This window comes from Cimex lectularius, unplaced genomic scaffold (assembly GCF_000648675.2).
Source record: "Cimex lectularius strain Harlan isolate CLEC.00 unplaced genomic scaffold, Clec_2.1 scaffold3, whole genome shotgun sequence".
Classification (NCBI taxonomy): Eukaryota; Metazoa; Arthropoda; class Insecta; order Hemiptera; family Cimicidae; genus Cimex; species Cimex lectularius.
The window spans coordinates 4,929,504-4,947,324 of NW_019392688.1; the positions used below are offsets into that span (position 1 = coordinate 4,929,504).

The window sequence follows — 17,821 nt, forward strand, 5'->3', positions numbered from 1 at the left end:
ATTTGTTCTGATTTTTTCTAATGGATATAAATAAAAACGTAAGAGTTGTACATCCTTATTTTCCAATAATTACCTTTTAATTAGTATGAAATAAACATTTGTAATGCCTTTCTTTTTAGAATAAAATTTAACTTCAAAAAATGTATAGTTGCTTTCCATACTTGCTTCCATGCTGTTTGTGCATTTTGGTATTTCGGTAATAGAGAAAAAAAGACGAAATATATTTCGTTATCAGATTTTGTGATTGTTAATCTGAGGTAGATTATACTTATTAAAAATGAAGAATTCGTCAAAGAAATTATACAAAAAGTATTTTTACAAAACTGGTTTTCGGCTTTTTCTGAGCAATCTTAAGCGGCGTTGAGTTTTGCAAAGGAGCGACCACCACCAGACAAAATTTATGACGAGGTTGTGGGGTAGAATTCACACTAGAAAATGGATTAAAACAGGTTCTCTTCCAAGACCCAAGATTACTGAAAATGGGTCGGTAAATGCCGAAAACCAATTTTGGGAAAAAAACGCCGTAATAAGACGACTTCTTAATATCTAACGTCAATTCAACCCAACGATTTCCCTACATTACGCAGAACTTAATACTTTTATTACTTAATATGTCAGGTTGGTTGTTTTATCTATTGTGGCGTGTGTATGTTCTCTGTGTAAAATGTGAGAGAATGATCTAGCCCTGAAGATGGCGAGAAAACGTAACATGCCTGAAAGAAGCATTGTCCAGAGATTATGCAGCAAACACTGGGAAATAAACCCCAGGATGGCCTATTGGTTATATACTAAAACAGACAGATACCTGGGTCACATAAGGAGCTTAATATGTGGCCAAAAGCACCAAAGGACATATAACACAAACTGCAAAATCTCCAAAGATTAACGTGCCTTCTTAATATAACAGGAACGATGCATGCTTGTTGCAACTTCAAATATTTTTGTACAAAAGTGGGTTTTGGAAAGAAAGCCAGATCTAAAAAGACTGTCTGACTAAAATAGTGAGGATTGGCAAAGCAAAATGATTGGAGGTTATTAAACTACAGGTTACTGGCAATATGGTTCCATCGTGCTACGTCAAAATATCTGACCATTACATGACCATGGTACCTGGCGTACCAAAACAATGAGGATAAGCTGACCAAAATGTCCAAAAAGACAACAATATCATACTTTTTTTTTCTTGTGTTGTTTTATTCTACTTTTAATCATTGTAGGGAGGTCCAAAACTGGCAACGACCACGGCATAGAAAGAATTTGTACGACATCTGCTGACTATAATCCAGATTATGTTATAACTGATAATTGAATATAGAAGGGACCGAAAAATTTCTTTAAGGAAGAAAATTTCTCTCTCTCTCTCTCTTTCCCCATCGTCCTCACTCTTCCTTTCTCCTTCCTCTTCTCTATCCTCCTTTTTCTGACACCCCCTTTTTATTTCTCTCTTTCTTTTTATGACAGGCCATTAAACTACAGATTACAGCAATATATGTTGTATGGTGATAGGTCAAAATATCTGACCATTAACCCCTGGCAGACAAAGAAATGAGGATAAGCTGACCAAAATGACCGAAAATTAAAAATATCTTACTTGCTTTGCTGTTCTTTTGGCCTATTTTTAACAATTGTAGGAGGTCCGTAGTTTCCAAGAGCATCAATGTAATGCATAAATTACTGCCATAGAAAGAATTTGTACGACATCTATTGGCTATAATCTAGATGATGTTATAACTAATAATATAATATAGAAGGTACCGAAAAATCTCACCTAAAATTTTTTAAATTGTGAGATTTCCTTGTCTCGGGTAAAATGAACCTGTAGTTTGCACGTTTTTAATAATTTTGGTTTGACTATCCTGGTTGCTTTAATCTTTCAAAAGCTCTCTCTCTCTCTCTCTCTCTCTCTCTCTCTCTCTTTCTCTCTCTCTCTTTCTCTCTCTCCCTCCCCCCCTCTCTCTGTTTCTCTAATTATAATAATAATAAAATTAATAAAAAAAACGACAACGAGGATAGGAAGAAACAATTGATCACGAACAACCTAAAGCCTTATCAAGTCACTTGGCCAGTTTCGTCTCGAACAAAGGGGGTATTCAAAGGACCTAATGCAGGGCCGCTGGATTCGAACCCGGGACCTTTACCTTACACTGATGAGTACCATGTCAACACCTAACTCGTTGCGGCCACTGGCGCCCTAAGGACCTTGTGTTATTAATTATTTATCATTAGTAATAAATTATGTGGCAATTTAAAAGGAATTGGGTTATGACAAATTTTAATTTAAAAAAGCTGAATTTCAGAACACATCTATCTCCTTATGGGAGGTTTTGTTCATACTGTAGGTCAATAACATTTATTATGATTATGAATAATAATATTATCTTGAGATATTAACTTAAATTTTTTTTACGATTTAAATTTTGTGTATGCATTAAAATTAAAAACAACTGCAATCACTTGCTTTGAGCTTGTTCTTCATTAAATTCACTAGTTTCGTGGTCCGCTTGACCAATTAACATCTTTCAATTAATTAAGGTTTTTAGTTGAGGTAAAAAAGTCAGTGTCACGAGCGGGATTCGAACCCACGATCTTCGGCTAGATACGCCGCTGCTCTACCACTTGAGTTATCGTAACCACGATCCACTCGGACACTAACTTCCCATCACAACCTCACCTTTTGAATTTTCCCTCCTTTTTGCCATTTTTCTAATGTCGTGTAATCTATTTGTTGCTCGGCGACAAATGAAATGGCCACGGAGAGCTTTAGTGAAGGCATACTTCATTTAAACTTATTAAATTCACTAGTTTCGTGGTCCAGATCGAGGTCACGATAGCTCAAGTGGTAGAGCAGTGGCGTATCTAGCCGAAGATCGTGGGTTCGAATCTCGTTCGTGACACTGACTTTTTTATCTCAACTAAAAACCTTAATTAATTGAAAGTTATTCTCATGTTAATTCTGACCAGATACACATCTTAAAGTATATACTACTGGTCGATAATCAACATAATCATTAAATTTATTTTATAATGTTTACTGTTGAAATTGTTTTGTTCTTAATTTGAAATCATAAGGTGAATAAGAAAGAATACAAACAGCAGTACAATTTCATAGAATGTTTTAATAACAAATAATAAATATATATTAATAAATAAAATAAATAATTTGAATAAATTATGTTTTTGGCCTGTCCTTTAAGGATGAGAGATGGAACTGTGTCGACCGTGCCGTTAAGCATCGGGACCAAAGTTCTTGCATGGATAATTACCGAGTCACGGTTTTCAGTTCTTGTTTTTGATAGAAAGACGTCGCTACAAGACTGCTTGCGCGTGATAAGCCAGTTGCTGCATTCCTTCTGGATCGAAGCTCCTTCCCCAGCCTCCGTGTCCTCCGCCGCTTCCGTGGCTCTCGGCGTAAACGACCTGGGGGTGGGAGTCGCCTCCGCCTCCACCGCTTCCGAAGAGTTTCTTGAGCGCGATGATGGCTGAAAGAAAAAGGGCCATCTTGCCGACGAGCAACGCTTTGCCGGCCAGAAGAGCGACCTTGCCCATTGCCAACTGCACCATCATTCCTCCCATGGCCAAAGCGGCCATCATTATCATCCCTCCTTTCTTTCCTCCGCCTCTCTTCCTTCCTAATGTATCATCAAAAACAAAAAAGCATTAGTTTCGAAATATATATTTGCATCCAAAGAAAAAAGAAGTCATGTCTAACTTTAACGATTTTAGAATACATATGTGATAATGGCCCATCCCAATTAAAATTTTCAATTTAGGAAGAAACACGACAAATCTGATTGGTTGTGGACAGTTTTGAGCAAAAATTAGTCATGTCTAATGATTAATGATTGATCACTCAGATGATCATGTTAGTCATGATTGGTAGTAAGTGACTAATTTAGTCAATAGTCGCCATATGTGATTGATGACTAAATTAGTCATGACTAGTTATTAAATACGAGGCATGACTAATTTAGTCACAATATAGTTAGTCATGACTAAATTTCGATAAATCATGTTCAAATGGTGCTCAAAAAATGAAAAATACACTTCATCGGTTTTAAAAAATTTCTAACAGAAATTTATTTCATCAAAACGAAAATCTTTCAACACCTTATTTAACAAAAATCAATCTTCCAATTATATGGAAAACTCCATCGTTATGAAAAGCCAAAAAATAATGATAATGATAATAATAATAAAATAAAATAAAAAAATCTTATAACGCTTTGAAAATTAAATATGTTTACATAACCGATCAATGTAAAAAATATTTCTTTGAATTAAAATTTATTCCACTTAAAAGGAGATATTTCTACATTATTTGGAAAATACACCATCTAGGGGTCTTGATTGTAATAAAATAGACATGTAGAATAATTATGAAACTTTGGTATTTGTTTATGATAACAATTTTTGAAGGTTGGCCTTGAGCACGACTCTCATCTCAAAATTCATATCCGGAGTTGGTTGGATTTTGGTAAGTTGGTCATTGTAGCCAGAGTTGGGCAAAATCAAACTAATTCACTCATGATTAAGAATTTTGATTGAAGTTTAATCATGATTGAATTCAATTATGAAGTATGACTAAATCATATAATGATTAATTTACTCATGACTAATTCTTTACTCATGACTAATTCAATCATGATTAAACTTCAATCAAAATTCTTAATAATGATTTAATTAGTTAGATTTTGCCCAACTCTGGTTGTGGATGGGTCACCTGGAAAATATCGAAAGAGGGGAAAAATTAACAAAAAGACCATCGCCATTTTGCTCGGCCCGAAAGTAGGTCCTATTGATTAAGTTTAATTGACTGTAAAGATTATAAAATATTTAAAATTTGAGAGAATAGGTTTTGGAAGGTGTTTGATTCAGTAAGCAAACCATTAGTATAAATTTTATTTTGGGTTTTAAATTAAAAGGCTCGAAGGGTTTCTTTTCGGGATTCTACCTTACGATACCAAACTGTAAGTTGTTTTTATTTTAATTTTATATGCATCAACTGTTCCCAGAATGATTGGAATCAAATTTTAATGTTAATCAAAAAATTGAATTTTTTGTGAAGTTATTATTATTTTTTAATATTTTTTCTCTCATTTTTCTATTAAAAAAATAATAGCAGCACACATATTTGCTTAGTGGTCATAATTGACAATATTAATTATTAGAATTAATTGTTCTTTTTATCTAAGGTTTTTGGTTGAGATGAAAAATTAGTGTCACGAGCGGGATTCGAACCCACGACCTTCCGCGCAAATCGCCGCTGCTCTATCCATTCACTCCTAAGTGGTTAGAGAGTATGTTGGTGGCAATCTAGGTTGTCAATTTGACTACGATCCTCTCGAACACCAACTCACCAATCAAAAACCTTTAAAACAAATTAATTGTAATAATTAATATGGATTAATTTAATAAATTAAACAGAAGTAATTACTTCACTAAACAGCTCCCCGTGGCTACTTCATAAGTCGCTGAGAATCGAATTCTGATTACACGACATTTGAAAATATGGCAAAAAGGTAAAATTCGAACCGTTGTAGGTTGAAATGGGGAGTTGGTGTCCGAATGTATCTACGTCACGACAGCTGAAGTGGTTAGAGCCGAAGGTCGTGGGTTCGAATCCCGCTCGTGACACTAATTTTTCATCACATCCAAAAAATTTCGATAAAAAGAATAATTAATTTTAAAATACATTGATGCAACTTAAAGATAGAGATTTCTCACGTCAGGGTGGTGATAAACCTTTCATTTCAGGCAACCAAACCGTGTATTGAATATGATAAATTGCTGAAACCGATCCGATATATATACCAGAATGACTTTATATTCTTAAACAAGTAGAAACTTCAACTGGAAGTAGTTTAACTATAATAGTACCAAGCCAGTAAGGGAATTTGGGTAATTAATAAATTAACCTCTAAAGAACTATAAAATACAAACACAGTACGTGACCCAGTAACAGTTCAACATGTGTTCACAGACTCGCAGGCGTGTCTTTTATAGTTCTTGACTGAAGGTGGTGCATTGCCGAAACGTGTTTGTACAGTTCAATTACTATCGAGTTTAGACGGACCCTATAAGTAATCCAGTGCTGATTCAACTCATAAATAAACAAAAATCTATCTACTTTGGCGTTCACCGGCTCGCAGACCAACACCCAATATCAACTTTAGTTATAACTGTGTGGTGATTAGTGACCGTTAGTCGATAATTATTCAGAAATCTTGAGATGCGGTCTGGTGTGATGTAGGTTGCAGAAAAATGTTTTCTTTACGTGTCGTATTGAGAGTGCACTTACGCAGAAAACAAACAATTTGAACCCTGAAGATGATTCCAATAAAGATCGAAACGTTGCCACGATAAAGAAAATGTTTTACTGAAACCTACATCCCACCTGACCGCATCTCACGATTTCTGAATAATTTAATTGTAAGTGTTTTGTAGCTTATGTAATCATTAAGTTTGTTTTCGTTTGTGGGTAACATTTCTGTGCAGAGAACGAGTAAATACTCATAACGAAAACTTCATTCCACACAAATCACCCACTAATGTTGGCGAAATTGGCGTCTGAGTTAATAAAAATTTGCGAGGATGGGAAGAACAGGATGATAAGTACCTATCAAAAAATAAATAGCTTTCTACAATTGTAAAGAATTCTTTGATAAAATAGTTTCCAAAAATTAAAATGTCATGAATATCCTATTAGTTTTTGTTGAAATTTGCAGTTTGCTACGCCATTTTTGGGAAGGTATTTCAACTACGAGATCATATCAATCTTACGAGTGCCGACTATTTTAACAAAAAGCTCAATTTTAAGTTTGTCGAGAGGGATAGACAATATAAAGATTTCGTTTTACTATCAAATTCAATCATTTGAAATTATAAGTTTCAGTTTGGTAAGTGAATGGCCATATTTGTATATCTAGCGAATTATTAATAATATGTTAAAAGACCCGACGAAGGAGATATATTCCTCCAAAGATTGAACTGCCTTGTCCCTGATTTATTCATATTAATATTAATATTATACATTATAAATTTTTATTTACTCATTTACTTAAAAATAGTCAAACATTTGATTAAAATAACATTTAAAAAGATTTCGTTTCAGTTATTTTTCCTATTTGTGTCTTGCAAATCCGTTCTATTCAAAGTAATAACAACTTCCGTTTAATAAGAATTAAAGAAATATGGCTGTTCGATATGTCTCACTTAATTGAAAATGTTATTCCTTGGCTTCATATAGGGAGGGAGCTATATGCTACCTACAATATATACAATATATATATATATATATATAATTATTTGTGCATACTAAGAGTGAATGATTTTATTAGCGTGTATCTCTGAATATTTAAATAAGAAAAAATGTGTAGTATGAGAGAGGGTGTGTATGCCTATGAATAAAGACGGTATTTGTTGGGAGTTCAAATGACCTAGCTGTCTTACTCAGTGGATGCACGGATATAATGGAGGTCTGACTCCGGGCTGCCAAAACTCGAGGTGGATGATAAAGGTATAGAATTGAGCAATCCATCAATCAATCAATCAAACCAATCAATTAGATTTTAACAAGTACATATTATTGTTTGTGTATTTATTGGTTGAAAACTTTGTTTTTTCAATTCAAAATAAACACAATATACGCAGATATATATAAAAAATATAATTAACTAACCCCTGAAGATGATCTCAATAAAGATTATTAATTAAATTATTTTTTTTAATTCAATCAAAGTATTTCTACTTTTATTGAATATAAAAAATATTTTTTGCATTGTATAAATTCACTTTTTCCACATCCTACATGTATTTGTCTATACAATGCAAAAAAAATTTTTTTTAAATTCAATCAAAGTAGAAATACTTTGATTGAATATAAAAAATATTTTTTGCATTGTATAAATTCACTTTTTCCACGTCCTTCTTTTATTTGTTAAATTTAAACAATGTTTGTAAATCCCAGGCCCTGAAGATGAACTCAATAAAGATCGAAACGTTGGCACGATAAAGAAAATGTTTTTCTAAAACCTACGTCACACCAAATCGCATCTCACGATGTCCGAATAATAATTAACTAATTTAATTCCAATTTATTTAATGCTATTTAATCTCAACTGCTTAAACTTAGAAATTAATGTAGCAACTTGCACAATAAGTGTCATCATTTTCACGTAAATGTGTGCCTGAAATTTTTTTTAAACGGTGGTTCCCGACAGCAGAGATCATATCAACCCCTGGGGTGCCGGTGTTTTTGTATAAAAAGGCCCATTTGGTAGTAGGTTGGTTTCAGATTTAGGGCGGCTGGATTCGAACCCGGGACCTTCACCTTACACATGATGAGTAGCCGTGACAGCGCCTTAACAGTTGCGACCACCGACGCCAATTTTTTTCCAAATATTGTGGATTAAATAACTAAATAAAATTACGTACACAATGTTTGATATTTTAATCCATCTTAGACATACTAACGCTAATACTGACCAACGGTAGTTTAGGTTCCGTGCATTGAATAATGTGAAGTTCTTTCAAACAAATTTGTGCTAAGAAATCGCCTAAGTAATCTACATTGTTTCGTTAAGCTCTTAATGCAAATCTTGAGATTATGCTGTGAAGATCATTTAAATTCTAATGCTCGATGTGTAGAAATATTGACTGTTTAATAAGAAATTATTCCTGTTATGTACATTTACATATCTATTACACTTTTAAATTGTCTTTCCAGCTATTTAAAACAAATTTTCCGACTTCCGACGTTATTCGACTCGTAGTCAAGAAATAATGTTCAAATAACGTACATAAAAAATTATTTTGTTTTTCCCGAGGTCTCTCAATAATAACCGAAGTTTAATTGATAACGACTGGTTTAAAGTTTAATAAATAAATCAATCGTGAAAAACCCGTTAATAAAGATTTCTTAAAAGTTTTACGTTTTAATTCGTAATTTTAACGGTAATTTTAGTCGGGCGCTTTCAACCGAGAAATGAAACGGAAGTCGCAATTGGCACTTCGCGGTTTACCAAATAATTTATGCGGTGGAAAAATGTGGGTTATCAGTTTAAAAAATAGCACGATGCAAAAAGAAATTCCGATACGAGAGCTTGTACGTTATAGCATACAAACAAATGAAGAACCATCGAAATTAATATAAAGAGTATAGTTAAGTATGATCGGTTAACACGCTGAAATTTTATTTTTTAAATTACAAAAAAATAAATTTATTGAAATTATCTAGACATATATGTATAGTGTAAAAGTAACGAAATCTTGTCATTCTGATATGAGTGCCAGGACACCATTGAAGGAATAAGCTGACAAAATACGAAAAGCTCGAGTAACCCTCACACCCTTTGGACCAGAAAAGAAAATTGGCACGCCTCCTCACGGCATGCTATCAAATTAACAGTCGGAAAAAGAAATGACTGCAAACATGAAGGATTCACCAGGTGTAAAACAATCTCTATCATGATTTTATGCTGGCCATTGTTCATTTAATTGCTAGGTTTAAAAAATAGGAAAAACTGACACAAACTGACACTGAAACTTGCCGCCATGAAATAGTAGAAACGGACACATCGGAACGTGTCTTATATGACTGCAAATTTAAGGCTCCTCATCTGTTGCCGCAGGAAAAATATGTACATGTAAAAAAACATGTTTTTTACTACTTTTATCTTCTTTGATCTTGAAAAAGGCTTAACAGATAAATTGTAAATTTACGTGGGTTTATATTTCAATACTGTATAGTAAAATGATGAATAAAAAATAATAAATAATTAAAAATAAGAAAGAAATGGAAATATTGGCTATAAAGTATTATAAGTTGAGTAGCATAATTGGATAGGAGCGGGCTCAAATTTACGAACTGTATACACACTTTTTGTCAAAAAATGAATAGAAATTAATTTAATAAGTATATTATAAAAAGAAAAGAAAAACAGTTTGCATTGTTTAATTGTATGGAATATAAATTTAGAAATAACATTAGTAGATTATTTTTTGTTAGTAATACGAATTAAGGTGTTAAATCCGTTATGTAGCAAAGGGAAAAACTACGAGGTTTTTTGGGAAAACACAATATTGTGGAAAAATTGTACAAAAATAATTCAAAAATCGTGAGATGCGGTCTGGTGTGATGTAGGTTTCAAAAAAACATTTTCTTTATTGTGCCAACGTTTCGATCTTTATTGAGATCTTCTTCAGGGCCTGGGATTTACGAACAATGTTTAAATTTAACAAATACATGTAAGATGTGGAAAAAAGTGAATTTTTACAATGCAAAAAATATTTTTTTTATATTCAATGTGTTTCTACTCACTCAAAGTTTTTGTTTTCTGGTTAATAAATATAAATAATAAATAATATAACTTTGATTGAATATAAAAAAATATTTTTTGCCTTGTAAAATTCACTTTTTTCACATCCTACTTGTGTTTGTTAAATTTGAACAATGTTATACGCGAGAAAGACAGGAAAGAGAAGGAATACATGCGGAGGGCCGGCGATGAGCTCAGCTGTTTGTCGGCCCATAAACCTTCCACTTTATATATATATNAATGAAAACTTAAAATCCTGCATTATTTTCCGGACAACCCAATAGCTTAGTTAGCTTCTCATATTATTTTTTTATATTTTAATTTGTATCCAAGGACCACGGTGGTTAATAATAATTGTTCTCTTACCAGCGGTTCTGGGTTCGAATCTCGGCCAAGCCCATGGAATTTAAATTGGTAATACATAATATGGATAAGGTGGGTACGGTAAAGTGGTTTGACCCCCTAGTCCGTGTCATTTAAAGGGTACTTGGACGCTAAGCCCTCTTGTATGACCAAGATACACAAAGTACTCAAAGTCGCGATAAAGTATAGATTTTCGAATCGCCCTAGAAAATACAAATTGTACGATGTCTAAATGACCATTTATCCGATCAACGTATAAATTAATAATTAAATGTTGAAAATTGTTAATGAATTAATGTGTAATTTGACTGTTTACTTCAGTAATTTATAAAATAGTTAAAAAAGTAATAACTTAATTCAATCAGAGCTTAATTCTAATTATAATCCCCATTTTAGAATAAAAAACTATCTGGGTCTTGTATTTTCAAACAACCATTGATAAATTAAGGATGTCCAGTCATTTAAGAGTTTTCAACAAATATAAACTAGTCATCTGTAATAATTTAAATTCTCATAAAATTTAGGTTGTACAATTTATATCTAATGATTGGTATACGTTAAGTTGTTTCTTTTTCCGTAAATATTTTCCGTAATTTATATTGTAATATTGTACATATTCTTTTTTATTGATAGAAAAGCAAAAAACGATGTAATTCCGGTCATGCAAGATGGCTTAATGTCAGACCATTTTATAAATGATGATTTTATTCCTCATAATTTACAATGAATTTTTCATACTATTATATAATCAATTGACAGACCATGCGGTTTGCCTGGGTTCGAACTCAGGACATCTAGTTTGGCAAGTACAAACCCGTTTCCTTAACCACTCGGCTACCGCGGTCCCTCCGTTTTATTTATAATCTAGTTTTGCACAATTAATTTTTGTATTAGTTCAAGTAATTCTATCTGTAAGAATTGAAAGATTTCCTATGTGCATATTTGCATAAATAAATAGTAAAGTTGCCTGCTCTCGCTCGTACTAGTAAACCTACTAAGCTAATTATTCAGAAATCGTGAGATGCGGTCTGGTGTGATAGGTTTCAGAAAAACATTTTCTTTATCGTGCCAACGTTTCGATCTTTATTAAGATCATCTTCAGGGCTCAAAGTGTTTGTCTTCTGTGTAATTGTGTCATTCTTGCGTGTCGTGTTGACAGTGCCCTGAAGATGATCTCAATAAAGATCGAAACGTTGGCACGATAAAGAAAATGTTTTTCTGAAACCTATCACACCAGACGGCATCTCACGATTTCTGAATAATTATCGATTAACGGTCACTAATCACCACACATTTCTACTAAAGTAAAATTAAAAATAAAACAGTAAATTTTATACCCAATCAAAAAATAAAAAGTAAAGTAAATTAATTCCTGTCATATGTTATAGCTTAACATCCCTCTACTATTGGGGGGCTAAATTTATAAAGATTTTCACATATTATTACCAATTAAAATTTCATGGTCTGTGCTCGAACTCAGAATCGCTCTTAAGAGAAAATTTATTATTAATAAAAAATAAATTATTACTGTTAGATAAGTTTTACATGTTGCTTGAAAAATAAAAATATGAATTAATTTGTTATTTCTATTAATTTTAGTTTGAAAAATTCCAAATTGGGAGAAAACCATTGTGAATAATCAATTTTAATAGGTCTTGAAATATTCATTAGTTGATCATTCAGAAAAAAAATTAAAATGTTACAAGTTAATCGACAAGGACGAAAAAAATAAAAAATAGATAATATAAATTTGCACATCGATATTTTTAGTTATTACTTTACCTCAAAACTACTTTCTAATTTAGGTCTGTTCTATCTATAATTTGTAAAATCTACACTATTTATAAATAATAATAATAGGCATGGTATGAGATGAGATTCAGTGTAAGTTGTCTTTCTGTTACCCTAAGTGAATCTGAAAACGGTCTACATTTTAACTATTTTGGATATTTAAAAGTAACTAGTTTTATTATAAGTTTTATAAGGATTTTGGTACCTTCAATAATATTAGCCGGTATTGTGAATTGTAGAGATCTGGAACGGAGATAGTTCAATATGCGATCCATGATCATTTCGTCCAGGACGTCGTCCTTCGTTCCCTGGTCGACGTGCGTTTTCGTATCGAACCTCGCCGACGAATTGTTCGCAGTTCCTGCGTCCCGGGTTATCGTTAGGAAGTCGTTGACGACCAGCGGGGCGTCGTAAGCGAGCGCTTTGTCCAGGAAGGCGAGAGCCTTGATCCTGATGCAAGTGCCCAGCCGGTCGTCGCCGCAGTTCTCCAGGGCGTTTTCCCGGATTTCCAGGCCGGTCGAGAGACCGAGGGAGACGAAGACGACGGCGAATACGGAGCGCAGCTTCATCGTGACTGTGTCAAAGGTTGGCAACAGCCCGTTTTATAACTGACGCGCGGTTCCTTCCCCCACCTGAGAAAAAATCAGAAGCTAGATCTTTTATCCCATTGAAGATTCCAGACTTTGTTTTTATAACCCCACCAACCAGGTATCGATTTATAATATCTCAGTCACTAAACTTTTAAACGTTTCGTAAAATAATTTGAGCAAATGATTTGTCAAAAAATGTTGTTAAGTATATGATATATTTATATAAAGTTTTAGGGTATATATGCAAATTAGGTCAGTGGACGTTTCTAAATAAATGATTTAGGTTGTGGGTAGGGTTTTTGTAGAAGCCAAAGATATGAGCAATCAAACTCATTAGGGAAGGACACTTCGGTCTTTCAAGCAGAAATACATGCCATCAACGCTTGTACCCTAGAAAATCTTAAAAGAGGTTACACTGGCAAAAAAGTCCTCATAAGATCGGATAGCTAAGCAGCTATTAAAGCATTAGCACGTAAAAAAATCACATCAAAATTAGTCAGTTAATGCATCCAAAATCTCCAAAACTTGGGGAAATACAACCTGATGTGGTTGTACAGAGGAATTTTGGCTAACGAGAAAGGCGAGAAAGCAGACAGATTGGCCAGAGGAGGATCTCGAAGACCATACATAGGCCTCGAACCTATACTTGGGATAACTAAACAAAAGTGAACTTTTTTCAAGAACACAATAGGGGTATTCACGATGTTTGTTAGATGTTAACTCGAATAGAGAAATGTCCATAAGATCTTAAACGCCCGCTTCTTTTCTTAGCATGTTAAATGTTAATTTTTCGTAATGCTGTGCGTGGCGACTGGTAGAACCACAAATAAAGCTATAACAGTCTTTGAAGGATTGATGTTTGATATGGTTTTGTTTTGTTTTAGACTGTAAGATACCAGAAGTTAGTAAAAACGGAAAATTAATCAACTAAATACTATATACGATAAATTAATCGTAAAGTGCTAACAAATGACACGCTTCCATTAGTGCCGACATACTTAACTTATACCCTAACGGCCTACTACCTTATAGGATAGAAGATGTATCTTCTATGAATGAGAGTATAAGGATAGGACAGAAATTAACAAAAGAAATGTATTGGTCTGATTTAATTTATGCGTGTTGAAGAATAAAAATACGTGTAAACACAAAACAGCTGTTAAATTCATGGCTGCCATGTTGGTTACCAACGCCCTAACAGATAGCAATGTGACTGCACTTTCGACCTAACATCCAACATTGGCCCTACCCTGTTAGATAAAGCAAGGTTGACGAGTGCATACTAAAGGAAAAACTATATGTTTAATGTAAAGAATGTATTTATTAGCGTGAATTTTCAATGTCTAATGTCTGACGACCAATAGCCGAGTTCCATCCATCGATCTTACTTAGATTAGTTTGAATATAAAGCGTTCGAGGAGTGATGTGTGCTCCATCATACTAAAGGAACAAACTATATGTTTACTGTAAAGCATGTATTTATTAGTGTGAATGTTTAGTGAGGCAGAGCTTATGGAATATTAAGCTCTACATCGATCTTACATGGATTCATTGTACAATTTGTATACTAGCCGATTCATAGAATTCTTCATCATCATTTTTCTCGATCTAACACGACCTAACCGAGTTAACAGGGTTAACACGAAGATCGTGAATATCCCTTATCAGTATTCTGGAGACCGACCTTAATCCGATTGAACATCTGTGGGATATGCTAGGTAGACGGATTAGAGCTTGACCGTCATTGCGGAAACACTGCAAGACCTAGAGACTTCGCTTGATGAAGAGTAGGCCAACATTCCGCAGAATCAGATGGAATCCTGTATACGAAGCATGCCAAGACGCATGCACGCCGTAACTAAAGCCCGTGGTGGTAACACCTCTTACTAAAAATGTTGTTTTTCGTTCATAAAATAAATTTTTATTTGCATTTGTTCTTAAATTTCCCCATTTTTCATACATTTTAATATTCGAGGTCCACTACCCCAGAAAACTCATTGTTTAATTTCGAAATTACATTAAGCAAGAAACAATTTTACAAAATCAAGGTGGCCTGTTTTTAACAACAATAAAGAGTTTAATTTAGAAAATCAAAGTTGACGGTGTTTTTTGTGCAACTGAGTGTACTAAAATTTGACAAACACACTATTTCGATAAATTTTAGTAAAGGAAATGATAGGCTTATTAGATTATTACTACCAGTTTCAATTTAAATTAAATTCCAATTTTCTTCAATATTAAATTCACTAGTTTTCGTGGTCCGCTTGACCAATTAACATCTTTCAATTAATTAAGGCTTTTAGTTGAGATAAAAAAGTCATTGTCTCGAGCGGGATTCGAACCCACGATCTTCGGCTAGATACGCCGCTACTCTACCACTTGAGCTATCGTGACCTCGATCCACTCGGACTTGATTCTCAATCTAGAATCAAATAGATTACACGACATTTGAAAAATGGCAAAAAGGAGGGAAAATTCGAAAGGTGGGGTTGAGATGGGAAGTTTGTGTCCGAGTGGATCGAGGTCACGATGGCTCAAGTGGTAGAGCAGCGGCGTATCTAGGCGAAGATCGTGGGTTCGAAACCCGCTCGTGACATTGACTTTTTTATCTCAACTAAAAACCTTAATTAATTTTTTCAATATGTACGTACATTAACTAATAATAATGATTTGTAACAATAATTATTATATCTTTATTACTGATTTCACTAAGTATGAGTTCGAAACAAGCCCTCATATTTTTTTCCAATGTCTGGTTTACCCTACAACATTACTAAGCCGAAACAGTTTATTTGAATTGTCCCGGTATCTTAGTAATTATTTAATTTCAAAGAAATGTTCTATTGTGGCTGGGGTGTGCATTGGAAAGGACCCAACGAGAGTTCAATTTTGAAAACTGCCTAAGGAACAGCAATCTGATTGAAAAGGAATGGGCAACTCCAAAAGCGACTAAAACTGGAACAACCATTGTCGGTGCTATCTTCGTTGATGGTGTAGTCTTCGGATCCGATACTAGAGCAACAGATGACACCATTGTCGCCACTAGAACTGCTCTAACATCCATTCTTTTGCAAAGAACACATCTTGTTATGGAGCAGGAACTGCTGCGGAAATTGATATTACTGTTTGATGACAGGGAGAATTATCCCCATTGTTACTTCAAATACTTTGTTGAAACAGTTGCTTTTTAGACATCAAGGATGTATAGGTGCTATATTAAATTTAGGGGATATTGATTACTGTGTACTGCATCTCTATAGTAATCATCCTGATGGTTCAATTGACAAACTTCCTTATACAAGCATGGAATCTAGTTCCCTCGCCGCTCTAATCAATAATCACCTTACAATAATCTTAGCACGTAAGATTCCATTGTAAGGTGCGACCCTCACGTCGTATCCCGACCAGGCACCTCCCCGTGGTCCATCCTGGGCACGGCTTCAGCCGTGGCTAACGCCTGGTGAGGTGGGGTTGGGCATATGGTTCAAACCTGTGTAAGTCCGGAAACGGACATAGGTACAGGCAGCCTCAGACCTTTGAAGGTTCCCTCGCCGCCATTAATGTACTTCAATCCCAGTGGCACCCGAATATGAGTGAGGAGGATTGCAATGTGGAATCTTGGTATCCTCAATGATTCAGGATCATGAAGTTACTACGATCTTTAAGAAATCATTAAAGGAGACACTGTTGATTACATTAAAACTTATGATGTTGCAAACATGAGACAATGAAGGAAATTATCGCTTTGTCCTGGCAGAACACTTGTCCTTTCTCACAGATTGATCCCGTTAGAAGTGGAGAGTGAAGAAGGAAAGAGAAGTACCAGAATAAAGAGCCACATCATCGTAATTATATTTTGTTTTAACCAATTGATGAGATACATTATTGAGAAACATAATATTTAATAAATAAATCATTTTCTTTTTTTAAATAAAATAAAAATATCATAAAAATGGCAAAGAATCATAAATATGACCAGCTTTTTATATTCAAATCTTTATGCCTCTAACTTACTTCCTGTTCTTTGAAATTCTTTTAAAATCTTCTTTCTATTTTCCTTTGAGCTTTTAATTCCCTCTCCAGGCAGTAACTGTGTTTGTTTATTAGTTTGTATGTGATCAGCCCAATTGCACTGAAGGTTTTAACTTTTATATTTATGTTCCGCATTATCGTTTTATTTTGTGTTTAATTATGTGATAAACTATACAAAAACAGTGATAACGAATACACACAATTTTGGATACAATACAAACGACAAAACACAACTGCGTTTTGCAATGTACACTAGAAACGACGGCATGTAAAAATTGAACACATTCAACACTAAAACCACCCGTGAATACACAAACTGATAACAGCACACATGTACCATTCACACAATTTAAATCTTTAAGACATTGTACAAATATAAAAAGAAAAAGAACGATTATTTCAAAGACTTAACAGAACAAAAATAAAACAGTCTGAAATAGCGATAGTCAGGCTTATTCGACTTTTCATGAACTAATAAAACAGGCTCGACTATACGAAAATCACCCAAGCTGCACTGAAAATTGTGGAAAGCCTAAACAGCAAGGGTAAGCAGACCAAAATTACCAAAACCGACCAAATTACAATTTTTTTCAAGGTTTTTAAATATTTTTCTTTGTACAAAATAACTCTATATAAAAATCTGACGAAGTAATGCCTGGACTAAATAGTAAGTTTGGTCTTTACTACGTCAATAGTAAGTTTGGTGACCACTTTAAGATTGATCAATTT

The 17,821-nt window shown here is 33.9% G+C and overlaps 1 protein-coding gene and 1 pseudogene across 1 annotated transcript; one reads left to right on the plus strand and one right to left on the minus strand.

The window, feature by feature from the left end:
- Window positions 1–3,185: 3,185 nt before the first annotated feature.
- Window positions 3,186–13,039, minus strand: LOC106662063. The gene is made up of 2 exons (XM_014385867.2): window positions 12,676–13,039; window positions 3,186–3,629 (listed from the first exon to the last, which is right to left on the minus strand). Exons 1-2 carry the CDS (start codon window positions 13,037–13,039, stop codon window positions 3,307–3,309), a joined length of 687 nt encoding a protein of 228 aa, XP_014241353.1. The 3' UTR covers window positions 3,186–3,306.
- An 816-nt stretch (window positions 13,040–13,855) lies between these two features.
- On the plus strand, window positions 13,856–16,694 carry LOC112126542 (annotated as a pseudogene).
- The last annotated feature ends 1,127 nt before the right edge of the window (window positions 16,695–17,821 follow it).